General features: G+C 49.5%; 1 protein-coding gene across 1 annotated transcript; it reads right to left on the reverse strand.

Moving 5' to 3' along the window:
- Positions 1-1,408: 1,408 nt before the first annotated feature.
- Positions 1,409-20,240, reverse strand: LOC126647341 (tetraspanin-36-like). Its single transcript, XM_050329483.1, has 7 exons — positions 20,127-20,240; positions 6,962-7,153; positions 5,956-6,030; positions 5,415-5,510; positions 4,702-4,854; positions 3,701-3,784; positions 1,409-2,907 (listed from the first exon to the last, which is right to left on the reverse strand). Exons 1-7 carry the CDS (start codon positions 20,184-20,186, stop codon positions 2,821-2,823), a joined length of 747 nt encoding a protein of 248 aa, XP_050185440.1. The 5' UTR covers positions 20,187-20,240; the 3' UTR covers positions 1,409-2,820.
- Between the last annotated feature and the right edge of the window lie 354 nt (positions 20,241-20,594).

Genomic DNA, 20,594 nt, shown 5'->3' on the forward strand with positions numbered 1-20,594 from the left:
CATTCCCGCGGCGCCAGCACCGCTCTCGGGGGCCGGAGAGGGATCAGGGGAGCGGCGGGGCCGGGAGGAGAGCGGCGGGGCCGGGGGGAGCGCGGCGGGGCGAGGGGAGCGCGGCGGGGCGAGGGGAGCGGGCGGCGCGGGCGGTGCCGTTCGAATCCGCCGCGCTCGGCGGGCGTTGGGCAGGGCCGGGGAGGGCGCGTGCGCGGCCGCGCCGAGCGGCGGGGAGGGAGGAGCGCGGAGGGGAAGGGCGGGAGCTCCGAGGGGAGCGGGAGCTCTCTGGACACGCGGCAGCTTAATTTGGAAAGGGCACACCGTTTGTTCTGCGCCGGGGTGCAAGGCGGAGCTCTCCACAAAACCCGCCAAAGCCTAAAAAGGTACTTCTATATAGTAAAAAAATACATGAATGCGCCCTCCTAATACATAGTCCCCGCCTGCCTTATGCATATTTATTTGGGTGATGTAATCTTAACGCGCTTGCTTGAAACACAGAAGTTCTTTCCTTCACTAAGCAACTGCTGTTGCAGAACTTATCTGACGCCATTAGTTACGTTTGCAAAAGGAAGTTCAGCCTGGGGACAGGACAATTCGATTGGAGCGGGAGGGGAGGGAAGGGAGCTCTCAGGCGGGAGGGCTGAGGGGGAAAGAGCGGAAGGCGGGAGGGCTGAGGGGAGAGAAGGGCGGGATCTCTGAGGGGAGCGGGAAGGGAGGTGAAGTCACTGAGGGAAGTGGGAAGGGAGGTGGGATGGCTGAGGGGAAGCAGGGAAGGAGGGAGGGGGCGAGAGGCTGAGGGAGCAGGCGGGAGAGGCTGAGGGGAAGCAGCTGAGGGAGGTGGGAGGGCAGGGAAGGGAGGCGGGAGGGCTGAGGGGAAGCAGGGAAGGGAGGCGGGAGGGCTGAGGGGAAGCAGCGAAGGGAGGCGGGAGGGCTGAGGGGAAGCAGCGAAGGGAGGCGGGAGGGCTGAGGGGAAGCAGGGAAGGGAGGCGGGAGGGCTGAGGGGAAGCAGGGAAGGGGGAGGGCCAGGAGGGCTGAGGGAAGCAAGGAAGGGAGGCAGGGAGGCGGAGGGTTGAGGGAAGCAAGGAAGGGAGGCAGGAGGCTGAGGGAAGCAGGGAAGGGAGGCGGGAGGGCTGAGGGGAAGCAAGGAAGGGAGGCGGGAGGCTCGAGGAAGAAGCAAGAAGGAGGCAGGAGGGCTGAGGGAAGCAGGAAGGGAGGCAGGAGGGCTGAGGAGAGCAAGGGCGAAGGGGAGGCGGGATGGCTGAGGGAATCAGGGAAGGGAGGCGGGATGGCTGAAGGAAGCAGGGAAGGGAGGCGGGAGGGCTGAGGCAGCCGTGAGGGGCGCCCGCTCCGGTTGCGCCCCAGAGACCTTTGCCCCCCGTTTTTTTACTCGATTACATAAATTCAGGAACCCGCCACGTTTTTTACTCGATTACATAAATTCAGTTTATTTCGGCATTCAACAGAAGAGAGAGCCCTCCATAAAAATTAAGTCAGTTTTCAACATATACATGGTCTGGTTCCCGTAGAACAACGTCACCCGTTGCATTTTTGTTTGGGTTTTTTTTTTTTTTCCTCGGGGTAGGGATGGAGATAATTGAACAACATAGACTTACCCCGAACTATTTTTTTCTAATTAACTACAAATATAAAGGTTTATTGGTAAGGACAGGCTGCTTCTCTCTCCAAGGGAAAACAAAACAAAACAAAACAAAACAACCAAAAGCAAAAATTGTGTTGCTTTTCCGCAATTCCTTGATTCAGAACAGCTGGTAGTTCCCCTCCCTCCCCAAACTTCCAAATCCTGAAGAGCTGATACACAGATTAACACAGAAACAAGTTAAAGAAGGACCACGTTAAAGCAAGGACCATGTTAAATCTATGCAGTGACTGCATCCAGCAGTCACTTTAAGGAGAAAGGAAAATGTGCGAATGCAGAGCTACAGCAGGTTATTGAAATTGCTCTGAAAAATAATGCATCTTTTAAACCTTTTTTAGTGGAGAAAGGTGGTCAAAGCTTCCATGGGGCAGTGAAAGCAGCACTAACGCCTCCAGCAGTCCCATCTACACAACCACATGGAGACAACGTGTCCTGTGACTCCCATCTTCCATGCTGGCTTCATCCCCAAAACTCAGGCAACTCCCACATTAAAGGGACTGACACAGTCTGTCTTTGTGTAGGCAAGCCATAAAAGCATCATAAAAGGAGACAAAAAAAATTTTTGATGTCAATAACTAAGAAACAGATAAAAATAAAAAATAAGGCAAATAGAGATGTTCTGAGCCCAGAAGCTCTGTACACACATCCCCTCCTAACCTGGGGTTGTTCACATTTGATAGCTGCTTCAAAAAACAACCCAAATGCCTGTTCTAGACTTTAAACGCAGGGTTGTCTTGCACTAACAACCTCGGCAGTAAACAGAATTACAACAAATGACTAAGAAAGGGGAAAAAAAAAAAAACAAACTGCACAACTGTACAGATACAGACAAAACATATTACAAATCCCCATGTCTGTGAAGAATAAGCCTGGCGTTCTAAAGTTTCTTTTGCTGTTTAAACCCCGCCAGGGGAGTGATCCGAGACTTGCGCAGGTAACTGAAACCCCTCCTGCAGTCTCCACCAGTTTAGTTATTAAAATCTAAAGTTTCTGCTGCACTTTTGTGTTTTCAGGGCAGAGGGAAGAAGGGCAGAAGAAAGTTTCCTTCTGGAGTTCTGGTGCTGTCTGAAGTCACAAATCCAAACCTGCCATAACCTTACAGAAAGCTGTGGTACGGTCCCGAGTCTACTTTATCATCAGGAAGCAAAAGAAAAATCGATCTTTGCCGTTTATTAAGCAAACACCCCTGAGTAAAGAGGCTGGTATCCACTTTCTTCTTTCTTGCAAGTCAGCACACAGACACTCAGCATGCCAAAGAACTGGAAAAGAGAGAGTGCACAAGATATTTAGTGCTGTGTTTGTTGTTTCAGTCACCTGACTCAACACCCCTATATTAGAGGACTCCATCATACTGAAAAAACACTTAAATGGCATTTTTGCATATCAGTTTCCAGTAATAGTTCCAGCCCAACATTTTTCTCCCTGGTTTCTCCCATTAATTTATACGTCCACATTAATTCCTAGTTATCATTCAGTGAAAGCCTTGGGACTATTCTGGACTTCAGATGAGTTCTGCAAAATATTTAGGCATGCCTTTGGACAAGGGCGTGGAGTGACAGCAAGAAGAGGAATGGCTTCCCAGTGCCAGAGGGCAGGTTTAGATGGGATACTGGGAAGGAATTCTTGGCTGTGCGGGTGGTGAGGCCCTGGCACAGGTTCTGTTGTGCTGCCCTGTCTCTGGAAGTGTTGAAGACCAAGTTGGACAGGGCTTGGAGCAACCTGGGCTAGTGGAAAGTGCCCCTGGCCATGGCAGGGGGTGGAACTGGAAGATCTTCAAGGTCCCTTCCAACCCAAACCATTCTATGGCATTATGATACATGGTTCTATGGATTCTCCATTTGCCATCCTGAATCTCCTCCTATCTTTTTGGGACCCTGCCCTCATTGTTAGGTAGATGAAATGGAGACAATTGGAAAAACAGGTGAGAAACAGAGGATTGAGTCTTACTTCAGAGCCAGAAAAAAGGCTGATGGGACATGGCAGAAGAAAAAGCCCCAAGATCAAAGGGCAGGCAGTACTATCTTCCATGAGGGAAGAGACAGAAACATTTACCTTTACAATGGCAAACCCCAGGATCACGAGCATGGCATAGCTGATAACGCTCTGCAGCCCAGACTCCAGCTCCTCTGCACAGCCCTGCCGGGAAAGAGGGGTGAAAACATATTAAATGATGGTAATTCAGCTGAACTTTTTTCTTTCTTTTCCTCCCCAACCCCTTAAAGGAAGCAGGGCCTTTTTAACCAACCACTACAGACCCGGGGGACTCTGTTCGTGTCTTCCAGACCTGATGGCTTGAGAAGAAGCACCGACAAATCACAATCCACTGACATTTGCTGCTTCCCGATCTCCTCCAGCTCAGGTCACTTAAGGAAGTGCCCAAAACCCACAGACAGGAAGACCAGCAATGGTATCTATAAAAGTCAACCTAGGGGCTTTGCCCCAGACTGAAAAAACGGGCTTGGAATTCATGGAATCACGGAATGGTTTGGGTTGGAAGGGACCTTAAAGATCATCCTGTTCCAACCCCCTGCCATGGGCAGGGACACCTTCCACTATCCCAGGTTGCTCCAAGCCCCGTCCAACCTGGCCTTGGACACTTCCAGGGATGGGGCACCCACAGCTTCTCTGGACAACCTGTGCCAGTGTTTCAGCACACTCATTGTAAAAAACTTCATCCTTATATCTAATCTAAATTGATCCTCTTTTAGTTTAAAACCATCACCCTTAGTCCTTTCACAACAGGCAGGCCCTGCTAAAATGTTTGATCTCATCTTCTTTACAGGCACTCTCTAGGCACAGGAAGGGGCTCCCAGGCCTCCCTGGAGCCTTCTCTTCTTCAGGCTGAACACCCCCAGCTCTCCCAGCCTGCCTCCACCGCAGAAGTGCTCCAGCCCTTGGAGCATCTTCATCCTCTGCATTCAGCACGGTCGATCCTACACGAGTCTCTTCCCCTGGCCCAGACAGCTGTGGGCACATCCCTAAAGCCTGACGTGCTTTCCTCCATGGTGAGAGTCACCATGGCCCAGCAGTGACCCCGAGGCCCTCATCCTCACCCGGGTGTTGAGCTCCTGTGGCTGATCCAGATGCCCAGTGCAGTTCTTCACACCCTCCTGGCAGCAGCTCAGAGGGACGCTGTTGTTCCCAGTGGAATTAAACCACTGTGTGGTCGTCCAGTCACTGTAGTTCTTCACCCCACAGCAGTGAAGCTGCCAAACACAGGGTAGTTACAGGGATGTATGAATATATATATTACATTTATTCATATATATATGAAGGTTCATGTTGAGTTAAACCTCTCTTAGGCACAGTGGGCCAGAGGTGCCCTTCGTATGCAGCAGATTTACAAGAAGCAGTGCTTCAGGAAAACAATCACAAATACAATAAATCAACCTCCTTTCACACATTATTACACCCTTCTTGGTTTACGCTTTGTGAAAGCTCCAATATGAAAGCGACAAGTCGCAGGACGGAGTCTTCCGTCACCTTTCTGTTTTATGGGGCAGTGTTCCCAGCAGCAGTTACTCATTTGTAGTGCTTATTTGGTCTGATCCAAATGCCACGATCACACCAGGAGCCTGAAAACACCACCTCTGCAAAGTGGGGAGCACCCTCAGATGCCTTGGAGAACCAGATGCTAAACACAGATCCGAGCTCCAGGATGCCACCACAGACAGCTCCTCCCCTCCTTTTCCAGCCTAAATTCCTTCTTTAGGACCCAACTGTTCTTTTCCAAGTAACTCCCAGGACGATTTAAACACTTTCTTACCTGTTCCTGCAAGTAATCCACAACTGTAGACTCTGGGTTTTTCCCATCGTACTGCTCAAAGACCGAGCGCATCGTGCCTTGAACATCAGTTTTTACCTATTTTAAGAAGAAAAAAAGGTGCAGATGGTTTTAACATGAGACGTAAGAGTTTTATCTGGTGGAAAATGCAAAAGAGGTCTGTGTCCCAACTAACTCGGAGGGGGAAATTTAAAAAAAGAAAAAACCCCAAAATAGATCAACAACAAAACAAATATCGAGCTATGTGTTAGATAAAGTTCAGGTAACAGTTAACCAGAATTATGCCTCCCCTGCTGGAACAGCCCTCCTTTTGGGAGCATCAACGACTGTTTAATCCAACTGAGAGACTGATGTGATGCCTGCCAGGTACTTTATGTATTTAGCACCCCCATTTCCACCTGCTCTGCAGGTTGCAGGATAGAGGATGAAGTACATGAAAACTGGATACATTAAAAATGATCTAACAATGCAAGATTTCTTCTTTACTTTTAGGTTGGGACAGAGATGCTAATTCTTTGCTTACCTTTTCCCTGTAAACAAATCCCAGGACAAAAGCGGATACCTCTGCGATAAAGATAAGCAGGATAATGGCCAAGAACTGAAAATACAAGAGAGAGACTGTAAGGAAGAATTCCACAGCATTTGAATTCAACTGAACATTACACTTCACATTAGTTTATGGCAGTAAGTTATTTGTTGGAGTAGGCAGTGGGTCTGCAGATCTCCTGATGAAGGATAGAGAGGTGGAGGATTTTGACTTAGACACTTTGAAGCCGTTTCCGTGAGGAATTCACAGGAGCAGTGAAAGATCTGAGAAGGTGCCAAAATTGACCAGTGAGAGAAGAATGTAAGGTGTGAATATCCAATCATGTGTAAGGGTTAATAATAGACCACAGATAGGGAGTTATTAATAGAAAGGTATGTAAGGGTCTGTTTGCAGAGTGTGTATAAGTAAGACTGAACTGAGCAATAAAGCAGACTTTTGGATCATCATCATACTGTGCCTGGCTTTTATTCTTTCAGCCGTCCCGACTACAACAGTTACTGTTACCTCTTGTTGCCTCTACAACCAAAGTAGTTTACAGAAAATGATTCGGAATAGAAGAAGCTGTGGCTGCCACATCCCTGGAAGTATTCAAGGCCACACTGGACGGGGCTTGGAGCAACCTGGTGTAGTGGAAGGTATCCCTGCCCATGGCAGGGCGTGGAACTGGATGATATTTAAGGTCCCTTCCAACTCAAACCTTTTCAAAACTCAGTGTTTTCCAGACTCACCTTCATCAGAGGCAGAGCCAGGAGACTGTCTATGGCAGGGGTATTGGTGTCACTAATAACTGAGCCTGTGCCTCCCACACCGTCAGTCAGTGCGTCACAGCGGTACACAACTCGCGCCAACGAGCAGAGCTTCAGTGGTACATGTCCTAATCGTGTTTCACTTTCTGTTTCGTGCACCCCAAGCTCTAGCCTACCACCTCCCACACCGTGCAGCGGGGTGAAGAAGAAGACACACAAGAACACGCAACACTCACCAGCCCCAGACCGACTCGAGACTCCCGGAACGTGGCACAGCAGCCAATGAGCCCAATGACGAACATCACCACAGCCACGCAGATGATGATCACGGCGGGCAGCACGGCGTACTTGTCCTGCAGAAAGTTGTCGTAGCTCTTGTAGGTGTTGATGACGTACGCCCCGACATAGCTCAGGCCTGCTGCTGCCGCCTGAAACGCAAGGGAAGGAAGTTATGAGCTGGTTTTCATTCAGCATCTGCCCAGGAAAGTAAACATGGACCGTTTTGTAACAGCGCAATTAATATAGCAACTACAGGAGTAGTGACTACAGTGTGCAAAGAGCCAGAAGGAAAAAAAATGCTGCGTCTGAAACTACCAACCAAGCTAGCTACCCATTCAAACTTGAACACAGAGAAGACAAAACTTCATTGATTGCTCCTCTACTTAATAAGTGACCTCTTTAGCCAAGCTGAAATGTTGGAGTCTATCAAGACGTATCAGACGACGTTTCTGCAGAAGGCCAAGCTCAAACTGCCTACCCAAGGCCACCTCCATCCCACCCAATGCTGCATTTGCAGGAATCAGCTGACAGGATCACAGAAGCATTTCGGTTGGAAAAGCCCTCCAAGGGCATCGAGTCCAACCTGTGACTGATCCCCACCTTGTCACCCAGCCCCACTGAGTGCCACGTCCAGTTGTCCCTTGGTTACCTTCAGGGGGATTGGTTGTTGATTTGGGGCTTTTTTTTTTTTTTTTTGAGAGACAAACTTATCTTTCCCACTCTCTCAACAGCATTAACCACTAAGGCAGGCACAAATGTTCCTGGTCTCAGCAAAACACGGTCCCTCCTTGTCTTGGAGGAAACAGATTTCTGCAGCCTCTAAATTAATCTCTCCCCAATAAGGATGTTTTGCTGATTGAGGCCAATGCACACCAGTGACACCCTGGAGACTGAAGACTTTTATCCACAGTACAGGCCTGGAAATAACACTGAAAGACTCAGCCATGCCCTGCCAAACCTCATCAATGGCATAAAAAAGCCTCTCAAGAGTTAGGAAAGCCCATCTACCCTCTATAATCCTGCACCACAAGTAAAATGAAGCACCATCCATATTCAACATTCTGGAAACTTGAGGGAAACCAGTCTGCTTGTTTTCAACAGGCCACAGCAGGATTTCATCATCCAGCTCTGGAACAGTTCATTACTTCCACAGCACTGTACCTTCTAATTAAATCAAACACTCCTCATGCTGGAGCAAGGACTAATTCCTTTACCTAGTTTAGCTCTTTCCCCTCGAGCCTGGTCTCCTGCCTGCCCTTCAATTACCTCCAAGTGCAGGAACATCCTTTGTTTCAGACAGCTCCCATCCCTCATGTCGCATTCCTGGGTGATGCCTGTACCTCAGAATTACTGGGATCGTATGCACCAAGTGGTGAAACCAGGACCAAACTAACCCTTAGAGACATTTAGTAATGCCCTGCAAGATCCTGCTGTGCTGGGGCTCATGAAGCAGGTCATGAATTCATGAATATTCACAAAGAATATCAGGAAAAGGAATAGCATCACCAGTTCTCTTTTTGTTTTTCTTCTCTACATGCACTGAGTTTTCAGGTGGTGCTAATGATTAAAGCAGTTCCTAAAACTTCCTCTCATTGAGGAAAATCTTTCCCATTTCCTTGTCTGCAGGTGTAGAGCAACCCAGGCTTCTTCCTCCCACCCCGTTTTAGGGATGCAGAGAAAAGGTGAAACCACTTTTCCTCAAAAGGCACTGCTGCTTTCTCACTTCCCCAGAGGAGTGAGGTGCCCAGGAGGAGCAGCCTCAGCTTCTCCTCCTCCAGCACTGTGTTCCTGAACTCAAAAGTGGCAGCAGCACAAAAGGTGGGGTTGGGGACAAAGCACCTCCATCCTGCTTGGCCTTCAGTTGCACAAAAAGAGCAAAGTGTACCCTGTGTTTCTGGCCTAGAGGGCTGGATGCACATCCACCTATTCTCTGTTCTGAATTAGCACTGTCTGGGCAAGGACAGCCACAGAGAAGGAAGCAAAGTTGCTTCTCCAGGTAACCTGTGCCAGGGCCTCACCAGCCTCACAGACAACAATTCCTTCCCAACATCCCATCTAACCCTGTCCTCTGGCACTGGGAAGCCATTCCCTGTGTCCTGTCCCTCCATCCCTTGTTCTCAGTCGCTCTCCAGCTCTCCTGGAGCCCCTTTAGGCCCTGCAAGGGGCTCTCAGGTCTCCCTGGAGCCTTCTCTTCTCCAGGGGAACCCCCCCAGCTCTCCCAGCCTGGCTCCAGAGCAGAGGGGCTCCAGCCCTGGCAGCATCTCCGTGGCCTCCTCTGGACTTGCTCCAGCAGCTCCACATCCTGTGCCCCAGAGCTCCTCCACCATGATCACAGACACAACATGGTGATGCTTCCAGCCACTGTGCTTGCACCCCAAAATCATAGGAAAGGCAGCACAGACTGAACCAGCTGGGGTACAAAATGGCATAAACCATGTTTTTGGCAAGTAAATCAGTCATCTGCATTCAGGAGCAGCATCACGTCAAAAGGTGCACAACTAAACCGCCTGTGACTTCGTGATTGTGTAAACATGCAGAGTGTTCATCTTCAGAGAATGTACAGCCCTGCTCTTCTGCAAACCTCTGATCCCGGCCTCCGCAAGTAGTTTTGTACTTATAAAGACAGTTTGCTCCATAATTTAATCTTCCTATGGCACGTCTGACAGAAAATAATCCCCCAATATTTCCATTATCCCTCTGCAAGCAATTAAGACAACAGGCACATTCTTCATCTCTCATCCACACTCCCCATTTTCTACCCATTTCCAGCGTGCTCAACACGCAGTGCAAAGGAAGCAGTGCAGGAAATGCTAAAGACAGACCAACTGTGGGGAACTGAGGAAAAACGTGTTGCAAGTAAAGTTTGCTACCACAAATTAAAAAAAAAAAATAATTATTGTGAAGCCAATTCACAGGAGTCCCCTAAAGCCAGGACTAGCAAAGCTCCATGACAGCCATCAAACATCACGGGGTCCAGTGCTGAGTTCAAGGACATCAAATTAAAGCACTTTCACAGCAGGTTTTATTGCAATACTCAGGATTGCCTGGTTTCTGCCCAGAGACAAAACGCAGTAGCAAGAGGTCTTCCCAAACTTCTGCTTCCAAGCAGAAAAAGGAAGTGGGCTCAGGTAAAAACAGAAGACTTTGGGTAAAAATCTGACTTATAGCAAGCTGACATTTTCCCCCCACAAACTGAGGTACAGCCACAACTTCACCCATGGCTTTTAATTCAAAGTGATGAACTCTGAACTCTGAAGAGCAGGGTCACTCAGGAGTGGAAGGCATTGCCGAGCATGATCTGTTCCCCGATTTGTTTTTGCAGATGAGTCCCAGAGATTAACTTTGAAAGCAAAGATGAAAAATACATCAGAATGTAAGTCAGAACTCTCTCCTCAAGCCTTCCCAGTACTTAAGGCAGGTTCAAAATCTGGTGGAGGGTTTTTTCAGCTCTACATCACAAGACCTTCAGCCCAATCCTGGAGCTAAGACAAAGCTTCTCTAGAAGAGAAGCACAACAAGAAATGTCCATTGCACTGCTGAGCATAGACCTTGACTGAAAATTGTAAAGTACACCTGATTAAACAGGTCTCTGTTGGATTCTCAAGGGAAAAATAAAAAAACAATCTCACAAACACTAAGGCCAGTTTGATCAGCAACTTTTGAGGAGGAAGAGATCAAATATCTCCCTCTTCATGATCAGTCAAACACGTTTTCAAACAACATCATCATACAAGGTTGCCACGATTACTCCAAGAAATTCACACTAGAAATTGTCATTTTTGGCTGTGTTTCAGAGGAGTTCAGTGCAGAGCAGGATCGCGCAGGGCAGGGGTGAGGCTCAGCCCAGGGCAGCCAAGCAGTGAGGCAGGGCGAGTGTGGGAGAACCAGTTCCCCTGCTCCACCAACGGCAAGCAGAACACGCAGACCCGACCCCTTCCTCCCCAGACTGCCCCAGCTGACTCATCAGGGACCCCGGAAACGCTGCTGGTGCTTGATTATAATGCTGGTGACTCCCTTGAGACAAGATGAAGGGGAAGGGGGAAATTTTGCAAGGAAACCCCCTTTCCACAGCTGAGCGGCAAAGCTGCGGCCGCCTCTGCTGCCTCACCCACCGCAGCTCCCACCCTTCAGGGACCTAGCACCAGAACTTCTGATACCCCATGCCCTTGACAGAAAGCAGGGGAACTACTTCAGTGGGAAAAATGGACTCCTTGGGGATGAGTGGAAAGAAAGCAAAGCCGTAACAACCAGGTTTTCCCAGGCTGGTGTTCGGGCAGGACCTGGGCTCGCCACGCTGACTTCACACACCTTTCCCCATACTCAACCCAGCCGGCTGTGCCAGGTATACACAGGTACATAAACAACAACCTGGAGCTCTCTCCAGCCACCTGATGCACAAACAGCACCAGGAATATTCAATCTCACCCATGAAACAGAGTGGGACAGGATGGTTACGAGAAGTCTGGGCTGTCTCACTGATAAAGAACAGAACAGCACAGCCACTGGAAAATAGTAGATTTTATATATTTTTAAAGCACAACAAGACTTCTACTTTGTGTTCCACTGTTTCTACATGCTGATGACCACAAGCACCTGCCTTTCTGGAGATCTATGGCCACGCAAATACTTCACAACACCTTATCACTGTCACAGCCATAGAAGGGGCCCCTTAAAATTCCCTCTGAAGTAGAAAAAATATTTTTTTATATATATATATACACATAAAATTTGCATCTCTCAGTCAGGCAGAACAGATACTTTTCCACTTTCCCTTATTTGTTTTAATAAGCCAACCACATGTGATGGTTGAGAACAGAGGTTTGTGCTCGTTTGCAGCTATCAGCACAGGCCTCTTTGTCCCCTGCCAAACCCAGATAAAACACAGCAAAGGGGCCAAACTACTAACTATGAAGTGAAAAGGCAGTGTCTGTTGGTTGGAGGTTTTGTGGGGTTTTTTTAAAGGTTTCTCCCACTATCTTCCAATTTCAGAGTGTTGATTCTGTGACTTGGCTGCTACTGTGGACCAGTGTAAGACTTCCTTTTTAAAAGACTGGTCAGTTAAAAATACAGAGTAACAAAGCTGTACTGTTAAAAGGAGGAGAAGTTAAGAACTGCCTGAATTCCAAATTCACCCTGTGTGTCCAGCAAGATGCAGCCTCTACACAGTAAAAAACTGGGGCCATGAGACTTTCCCCCACATCAAACGGGACTTTCCCAGGGCCAGCACCCTTATCAGCCCCAGCACAAGACTTGGGCTGGTTTGACTTTCTCACATGTCATTAACTTTTTACAGGCAAACCCAGATAAGATAAATACTACCATTTCTCCTGAAACAGTAACAGCAGCTGTCTTCTGCCGCAAACTACTGCAAATAAATGCTGGGAGAACGACGAATATCCACAAAAACCCTTTCCAAACGGCTCCTTTCTAATTCTTCAATATACAGTCAGCTCACGGAGGTGTTTGAGATAATTCTAAGGCTTGAAAACTGCTTTTTTCAGCAGCGTCTTTGCACAGCAGTGATCTGAATAAGGGCACCTCATCCACCGCAACAGCTGATGCTGATGTTTTGCTTTCCCATCCAACACCTACATTCCCTGGGATGCTATCACCTTTTCAGCGGTTTTCATGTGCCACAGGACAGAATGGGATATTCCCATCGTTACTTTGCCAAGTGTTTCCCTCTACTGTGCTGCTCCCATGCCTCCCATACCTGGAACTGAACACCAGCAACACTGGTCTCAGTTACCACTCCCCATCCCCTCCTTATTGCAGAAGACACTCCATATCTTTGGGTTTGGGGTTTTCTTCTGTGTACAAAAAGAGTTTTTGATTTACCATGACAGGGAAGTCCTCTGCTCGAAAGGGTTTGCACATTTCCCCCATAAATAATGTATTTTATTACCCAACAGCCAGGTTGCATGACCTGAGTGGAATTACTTTCTGGTTCCCTTGCTGCTTTATTGTGCTTCAAGATTTATTCTCCCCGTTCACCACCTCCCTGGCTGCTGCACTACTCCATTCCCACGGAGGCAACAGGTTTTCTACAGAGTGACTTCAGGGGAACACAGAGGCAATGGGCCCTCCTGAGAAAGCCTTCCTCACTTTATGCTCACTTCAACCACTTCTCAGCTCCTGCTTGAAACTCCTCTTGGCCCATACAGACCATGCAGCACCCTAGACCTGGAGGTCTCCCTTGGCCCGAAACAAAGCTTCCTAGCAGTTTCCCCAGCAATTAGGTCAACTCCAGCTCAGCACTGCCCATTCCACTGGCACAGAGTCCTCTCCCTTCTCCCGTTCCGGATTTAACACCCTGCCAGCTGGAATGCACCTCCTGGCCTCAGCCACCATTTCCTACCCTGCTTATGGTGTTAATTTCCCCTATTATTGCCACACTTGTGTTCTCTGGCCTTATCCAGGTCAGCGTGTGACCCTCCCTGCAGCTGCACAAGGCAGGCTCTGGAGCTGTCCATTAGATACTGCCCAGGAGGGGATGGACCCGCCCCTGCTGCAGCTCCTGCTCACACACGCCTCAGGCACACTGCCTGGCAGGCAGGGCGTGCACCAGTGCAGGGCCAGCTCACAGAGGGGCTGGAGTGGGAGAGATCACTGGTGAGCAACTGGTCCAAGCCCCTGCTCCAGCAGGGCCATCCAGAGCTGCCTGCTGAGGACCATCCAGATGGCCTTTGGCTGTCTCCAAGGATGGAGACTCCACCACCTTTCCGGGCAGTCTGTGTCCCCTGCTCAGGTCACCCTCACAATGAAAATGTGATGTCCAGAGGGGCCCTCCCACACTTCAGGTTGTGCCCACTGCCTCTGGTCCTGTCACTGGGCACCAGAGAGAAGGGCTGAAACAGCATCATCTGGGCAAGGACAGCCATGGAGAAAAGCTTCTCTGGGCAACCTGTGCCAGGGCCTCACCACCCTCACAGACAACAATTCCTTCCCAATATCCCATCTAACTCTGCCCTCTGGCAGTGGGAAACCATTCCCTGTGTCCTGTCCCTCCATCCCTTGTCCCCAGTCCCTCTCCAGCTCTCCTGGAGCCCCTTTAGGCCCTGCAAGGGGCTCTCAGGTCTCCCTGGAGCCTTCTCTTCTCCAGGGGAACCCCCCCAGCTCTCCCAGCCTGGCTCCAGAGCAGAGGGGCTCCAGCCCTGGCAGCATCTCCGTGGCCTCCTCTGGACTCTCCAGCAGCTCCACGTTCTTGTGATATTAGACCCCCGAGCTGGAGACAGGATAGGGTCTCACACTTGCTCTGTTCCCTCAGACCCTCAAGACACTCAAGTTGTGAAAACACTGATTTACAAAATAATAAAAATTACTGCACTTGGCAAGCTGGCTTTGGACTGGAGCAAAAAGCCCCACAGCTACAAGCCCCTCCCAAGCTGCCCTCAATTTCCCACAGAACCAAGAGCCCCGGGAAAGAACTCCTGCTGATCCTGTGCCAGTCCTTACCCACAAGTTAAAACCTTCAAACCACGGCCTCCTCACATGACATACAGAGGTGGGACATAACCAAGGAAACTGTTCTGACACACAAAGCCACGGGAGACTCTTCAAAGCATGTTATTACCTAAGTATTCATCATATGGGGCATGTTTCAGCCTGTCTTCAAAACACACCTCGGGGCTGCTCATGGGTATGGTGGGAAGTGCTTGCTTTTCCCTTCTCTTCCTCAAATGAAAATGATGAGCAGCAGCCATAATGTCCTGACAACTTGTAGTTCCTTTTCAGGAAAAAAACCCCAACTCCAAATCTAATACAACATTTACTTGCAGTTTTTACACGCTGCAAACTCACACACTCAAGAGTGGATTTTGGGTTAAGTGAGCTTATTTGCAAGTTATATTAAATAAATGTTCGCCTTAAGAGTTGTCCTAGCACATCTTCCTCTGTTCCCCAAGCCTAATTCCAGAGTTATTTTCCCATTCCTAAAACCCTACAAAGCATAAATGGTGGGATGTCCTCATGGAGACACTGTACATCACTACGAAGCAGGGAATCCTGCCCCAAATCCTACAACTTCTGATACTTAAAACCCCGCCTTGGCGTCAGGGTGCTGCTGCTGATCGCCATCAGGGAGCATCACACACCTCTGAAGACAGCAGCACCATGACAAGGAGAAAGCAGCACCACCCTTTTCACTCGTATTCTCCCAAAATACAGAGGGCACAGGCTTGCTGTGAGCGTAACTCCAGCGGAGCATGGATGGATTTATCAGCCAGTGCCAGGCTGGTTTGGACCTGAGCAGCCTGTTCGGACACAGCACACCCTCTAGGTCAATATTTGCCCTCAGAACCACCCAAGTTTCTCACACAGCTCTTCCAGGCTCAGACACCAGATGACTAAACCAAAGGTGCACCCAAATCACAGTGGAGCTAATCCTAAAGCCTGGGGAAATGTCTGGGGGCCGGTGACAGGGAAGACGCCTCTAATCCACCCTGAAATAGTGCCTGCCATCCAGCTGGGAGGGAAGGGATGAGGACAGCGGGGCCACGTGGCTGCTGTGTGCCTCCTCCTGTAAGGCAAGGTGCAGCTTAGGATTCTCCTGATGCAAAGGGATCCTGCCAGCTCCACGGTAAAGCTTGACAACGCTTTCGGTGAAAACAAAGGAAGTAATCCATTCATATCATCTACAGAAGAGCTGCTTTCTGTTCCCCCTCGATAAAGTGTCCTCCAGCAGGCCCTTCCACGGCTTAGGGACCGCTGGGGATGGTCCCACTGAGCTTGTTCCTCAGAATCCACATCACCATCCCGACACTTGCCCTGTCCCGACCACACAACGCCAGCTCTTCATTTTCACTTTTTCCATGAGGCCCTTACACGTACAGCAAAGCGGATTTTCCTGGAAGTCTGTGCAGTTCCGCTTCCTGATTTTGGGCAGAATAGTTTAAAACCAGGAGGAACTTTACCCTTTCAAGGCACACTCAAGAGGATCACCTCTAAGTGCATACACCCTGTAGAAAGACCTGGCATCAGCCCTGTCCTGTGACCACTCTGGATCATGTGGCTGTTCTTCCATCACAGTTTAGGAACAAGGTAGAAATCATAGAATGGTTTGGGTTGGGAGGTACCTTAAAGATCACCCTGTTCCAACCCTCAGTGAATGCACTGCTTTCTCCTTCCCACCCAACACTCCCTGTGCTGGGTCAAAAAGTCCCCCAGCCCTCCCCGGCTCATCCCCCCCAGCCCTGGGGGACTCAGAAGCTCCATGAGAGGAGAAGAAACAAGGAATGTAGAGGGGAAACCTGGTCCTGAGCCCTTTCAGAAGCCGATGAACAACCCAGTTTTACTCTCTGGATGAACTACAAGGAAACAAACTCAACGCAGTTCTTGGTTAAGCAGCTTTTTCCACCATGGATGCCGCTCCCACAGCTCTCCCACCTCTCTGTCAGGTATCACAGGGGGTGTTAAAACCCAGCAGAGCTGCCTGTCCCCCACTGTCATGTACAGCAGGCAGCCCCAGGCAGGATTAACATTTACCTAAAAATAGATGGAAGAAAGGTGAGAAACAGGTCACAGACACCCAGACCTCTAATGATTTTTAGGAGAATACCCCCATCTCTAACCCCAGAGGAGGAGCACCAGTAATCTCCAACACAATCTTTGCTTTTCACTACATTTTTCGTATCACTGAGGGATTAAACTTTCCCTTCCCTTTTTGTTGCTGTTTTGGTGGGGGTTTTTTAAATTTTTTTTTTCCTCTCTCCAGTTGGGGCTTCAGAGCAAGCATTCCCAAACCACCCATCACTGGTACGAGTGATTTCAAACTATTTATACACGCAGGAACTTTTTGTTATGGGTAAGCTTATCCCTCCCCATTACTAAAAATGACTTAGAAGTGATATTATAGAAATACAGTGATAGCTTGAGCAACCTGGTCTAGTGGAAGATGTTCCTACCCATGGCAGGGAGGTGGAACTGGATGAGTTTAAGGTCCTTTCCGAACCAAACCACTCTGTGATTCTGTGATGTTATGGGGTCAAATCCCACCCCAGAAATTACAGCTCACACCTCTCTCCTAGCAAGGAGGCAAACCCCAGCTGGGTCTTCTAAAAGGCAATGAGGTTCCTGAATGGCCTGTAATCAGCTCAAATGCACCCCAAGCATGTGTGGGTGTGGAGGGAGCCCGGGATGAGCTGGGGAAATAGGAGTCTGGCTCCACTGCTCACAGATGGAGAGAGCACACCCTGCCAGGATCATGCTCCGGGGCTGCTTCTCCTTGGAGAGTCCTGTTGCTGTCATCAGACCAAACCCTGCTCTCCCCCTGGTCCTGCTAAACCCACCCAGGCAATAACTTATCCTTATCCTCCTCCCTGCTGCCGGGCAAGTGAAGCAAGGCTGGGAACGTGCCCACCCCCTGGTTGAAAGTGAATGGGAAACCTGGGCAAACAGGATTTTCACTGCAGGAACAGCTAACGTAGCCTTCTGGTGATGAATCATGGAATATCCTGAGCTGGAAGGGACCCACAAGGATCATGGAAGTCCACATCCCAGTGCCCAGTGGATGCCAAACCCTGTCTGAAGGCAGAGGTCTGTTCAGTGACCATGAAGCTGAAGGTGAGCAGGGGCAGGTGCTGGGTTCAGCAGCACAGCTCTAGGGCTGAAGGAGGGGGGTTGAAGGAAAGCACCCTGGGATAGTGTTCAGTTCCCATCCTACAGAAATTTTGGAGCATGGAACTTCCCTCTGGTTTCCAGATTCCCAGTTTCTTCTCTTGGACCAGTAAGTGAACGTCAGCATTTCACCTCTCTCCTTCAAAGGGCATCAACACATGCCACCCATCCAAACCCCCTAAAAGGTATTGCCAAGAACATCAGAGTCTCCTCTGACCCTTCCTCTTTTAGGTTCCACGAGCCAAACCAGCTTCCCCACAAAACAACCACACACTCCGCCCTAATTAGTACGTGCTAAAAAGCAAAACTGGAGGTCGACAGAACTCCCACAGCTTGAAGCACCACCCTTTGCACCTGTATAGTAAAAAAAACCCCTTCAATCAATGCCTTGTTTGGGGGTTATGCACATTTACAGCCTCTCCACCAACACAATGACCTGCAAATAGGATGCTGAGCCTGATGCAATGAGAGAAGCTGATTTTTTCACCTCATTTAGGGAGCCTCTATTTGTCATCCTGGAAGATCTGACTTTCCTCACTCTTGCACAACGATAATGATCAGAAAGCCAAAAGAGAATTTTTTGCCTTTTTAGGATGTTCCTAAGTAATAACTCTTGTCAAGGAACCAGATCTGCACCAGCTGCTGGATACGCAGGTGGTGAATTATTTTCCATTATCACTTCCAAGCCGGGCAAGATCTGCAGCATACAATGCCTGGACATGAATTACTCCTTAGAGAAGGGATCCAAATTCTTTGCAAATCTTGTGTTTTGATAATCATCTGGAGCCTTGTACTTGCAGAGCCCCCAGCTGCTAGAAATGTTCTGAAGGAGAACGAAATAATCGGTCCCTCCTTCTCCACCCTCCTAAAACCTGAATTCCAGGTTCTGCTGCTGGAATGTGATTACCACATGTAATGGTGGCAGCAGCATCTGAATGCCACAAGCTCTGGGGACTGCCTTGCTCTTCCTTGGATTAAAAAACAACCGAAAGGGCTGGTCTGGGTCACCCCAAAGTCAGATGCTACAGGCATGCAGAAGGATAATTGTGACGGTCCAGGGATCCAGATGACCTAATAGCTTCAATCATGATTAGAGAGTTCCCCTACAGCAGATGAAAAAGTACCAGGGGCTTTTCTAGGAGGACATAAGGCCATTGTTTCATTTTTAAGAAGACAAATAACATTCCTAACCTGAGGTTCGCCTGAGCTGAAGCTCAGGGTCTTTCCACATGCAAACAGTGGGATGCTCCAATGTTTCTCTATGGCTATTTAAAAGAAAAAAAAACCCCACACCACAAAACAAATATACATGGTGAGATCACGTTGCCTGACAAGCAGCAGTAAACACAGTTTACTGTTCACAGTTTACTGGCTGTGCTGTTCATGCCACTGGTACAAGAGTTACCTGGGGCACACAGAGCAATAAATGGTGCGGAGCTCCATCAAGGAGCCACGGGACGACGGGGACAAGCCAGCAGCAAGTCCCATATTTACAAAACAGGGCACCACACCCCACGGAACCTCACTCGGGGTTTCATTCAAGCTTCTGCTGCCTTTTTTTTTTTTTTCCCCCCTTCTTTTCCATGCAGCTTCTCTGTTTGGGAATACTCTGCTGGGCCGAGCAGCTCCCTACCTTCGCTCCCAGGCTACCACTGGAAGCATCCTTGGCAAAAACACCGTCTGGAAAACGCTCAGGTGCTACGCAGCGGATGCGAACCCCCAAACCACGCACACGAGGTTCAACAGGGGCCCTTCCACAGCAGCGCTCGAGTCCCTGGCTGACGGCGGCGGTGGAGCGGGGGGGATTCCCAAACTTCCCCAGACTGATAACCGGAAAAACCACCTCCTTTTCTGCACGGCCACCCACCCCGCGCCCCGCTGTCGCTGTCACGAGGTGGCCGTGCCACGAGTCCCCGATGCCGAGACCCCCCCCAAAAAAAACAAACAGCGGGGATTAGGCTACAAAAGTACACAAATGCACCCTCGCGTTTTGGGGTTTTTTTTCCCTGCTTGTAAGTAATTATCGAGGAAATGATTCGGAGAGCTGTAACTGCGCCAAGGACGCAGCTGGAACAAAGTTCTCAGCAGTTTTCCTCCCCCAAAAGGCTCCTCGCCCCAAACGCGGAGCGCAGTCCCTGCGTAATCCCGTTGCCCCACTTGCTCCCGATCACAAAACGAGCCTGAAGATTACTTTAATTAAAAACACTAACAAAAAACCTACTCCATTAAAAACACCCCACAAAAAAAAAAAAAAAAAAGAAAAAACTTCGACACTACCAGTTTGTTGTCGTTGTTTTGTTTTTTTAAAGAAACTTCAACCTCTAAATTTTCTCGTTCTTTAAAAATACGTTAAGCAGGGTTTCCCTACGGAAAAGTACGAGTCACCTGCACACAGGTAAATTAAAGGCCCTCTGGAAAGCCCCGGGACCAGGGACGCGTCCCGCAGCGCCGCATCCCTCTGCCAGCGCACCCCCGGCCCGGGACACCCCCCGCACCCTCCCCGCGTACCCAGAAGGCGAGGCTCAGCAGCAGCAGCACGGTCTTGGAGGTGATGACTCCGCAGTCCATGTTCAGGAGCAGGTCTGGGGCCGTGAGCGGGACCGGCCGTGGGTCTCCCCCCCGTGGGGCCGCCCCCAGCCCGTCCCACCGCCCGCCCCAGCCCTGCCCACCCACGGGACGCGTTATCCTCGTGGCCAACCAGGCACATTTCCAAGCGGGGGGGGTGGGTAGTGCCGGGAACAAATGTCTAAGCAAATTATTGTTGACTTTGGAGTGTTGTTTTGTTGTTTTGTTCGTTGTGTTTTGGTTTTTTTTTCTTTTCTTCTGCGACTTTTCAGCGTAGTTAAACTGAGCATTGTGAAGCAGCGTGAAGGCTTCCATCAGATCTGCCTTTCGAGATTGCTAACCCACAGCTGAGTGCCTCCGTTCATCCAGCCCTTCCCTGCCTGTCTGTTTTGGCGCTGTCTGAAGCCCATC

Source organism: Myiozetetes cayanensis, unplaced genomic scaffold (assembly GCF_022539395.1).
Source record: "Myiozetetes cayanensis isolate MyiCay16 unplaced genomic scaffold, myiCay2020 scf4, whole genome shotgun sequence".
Taxonomy (NCBI): domain Eukaryota; kingdom Metazoa; phylum Chordata; class Aves; order Passeriformes; family Tyrannidae; genus Myiozetetes; species Myiozetetes cayanensis.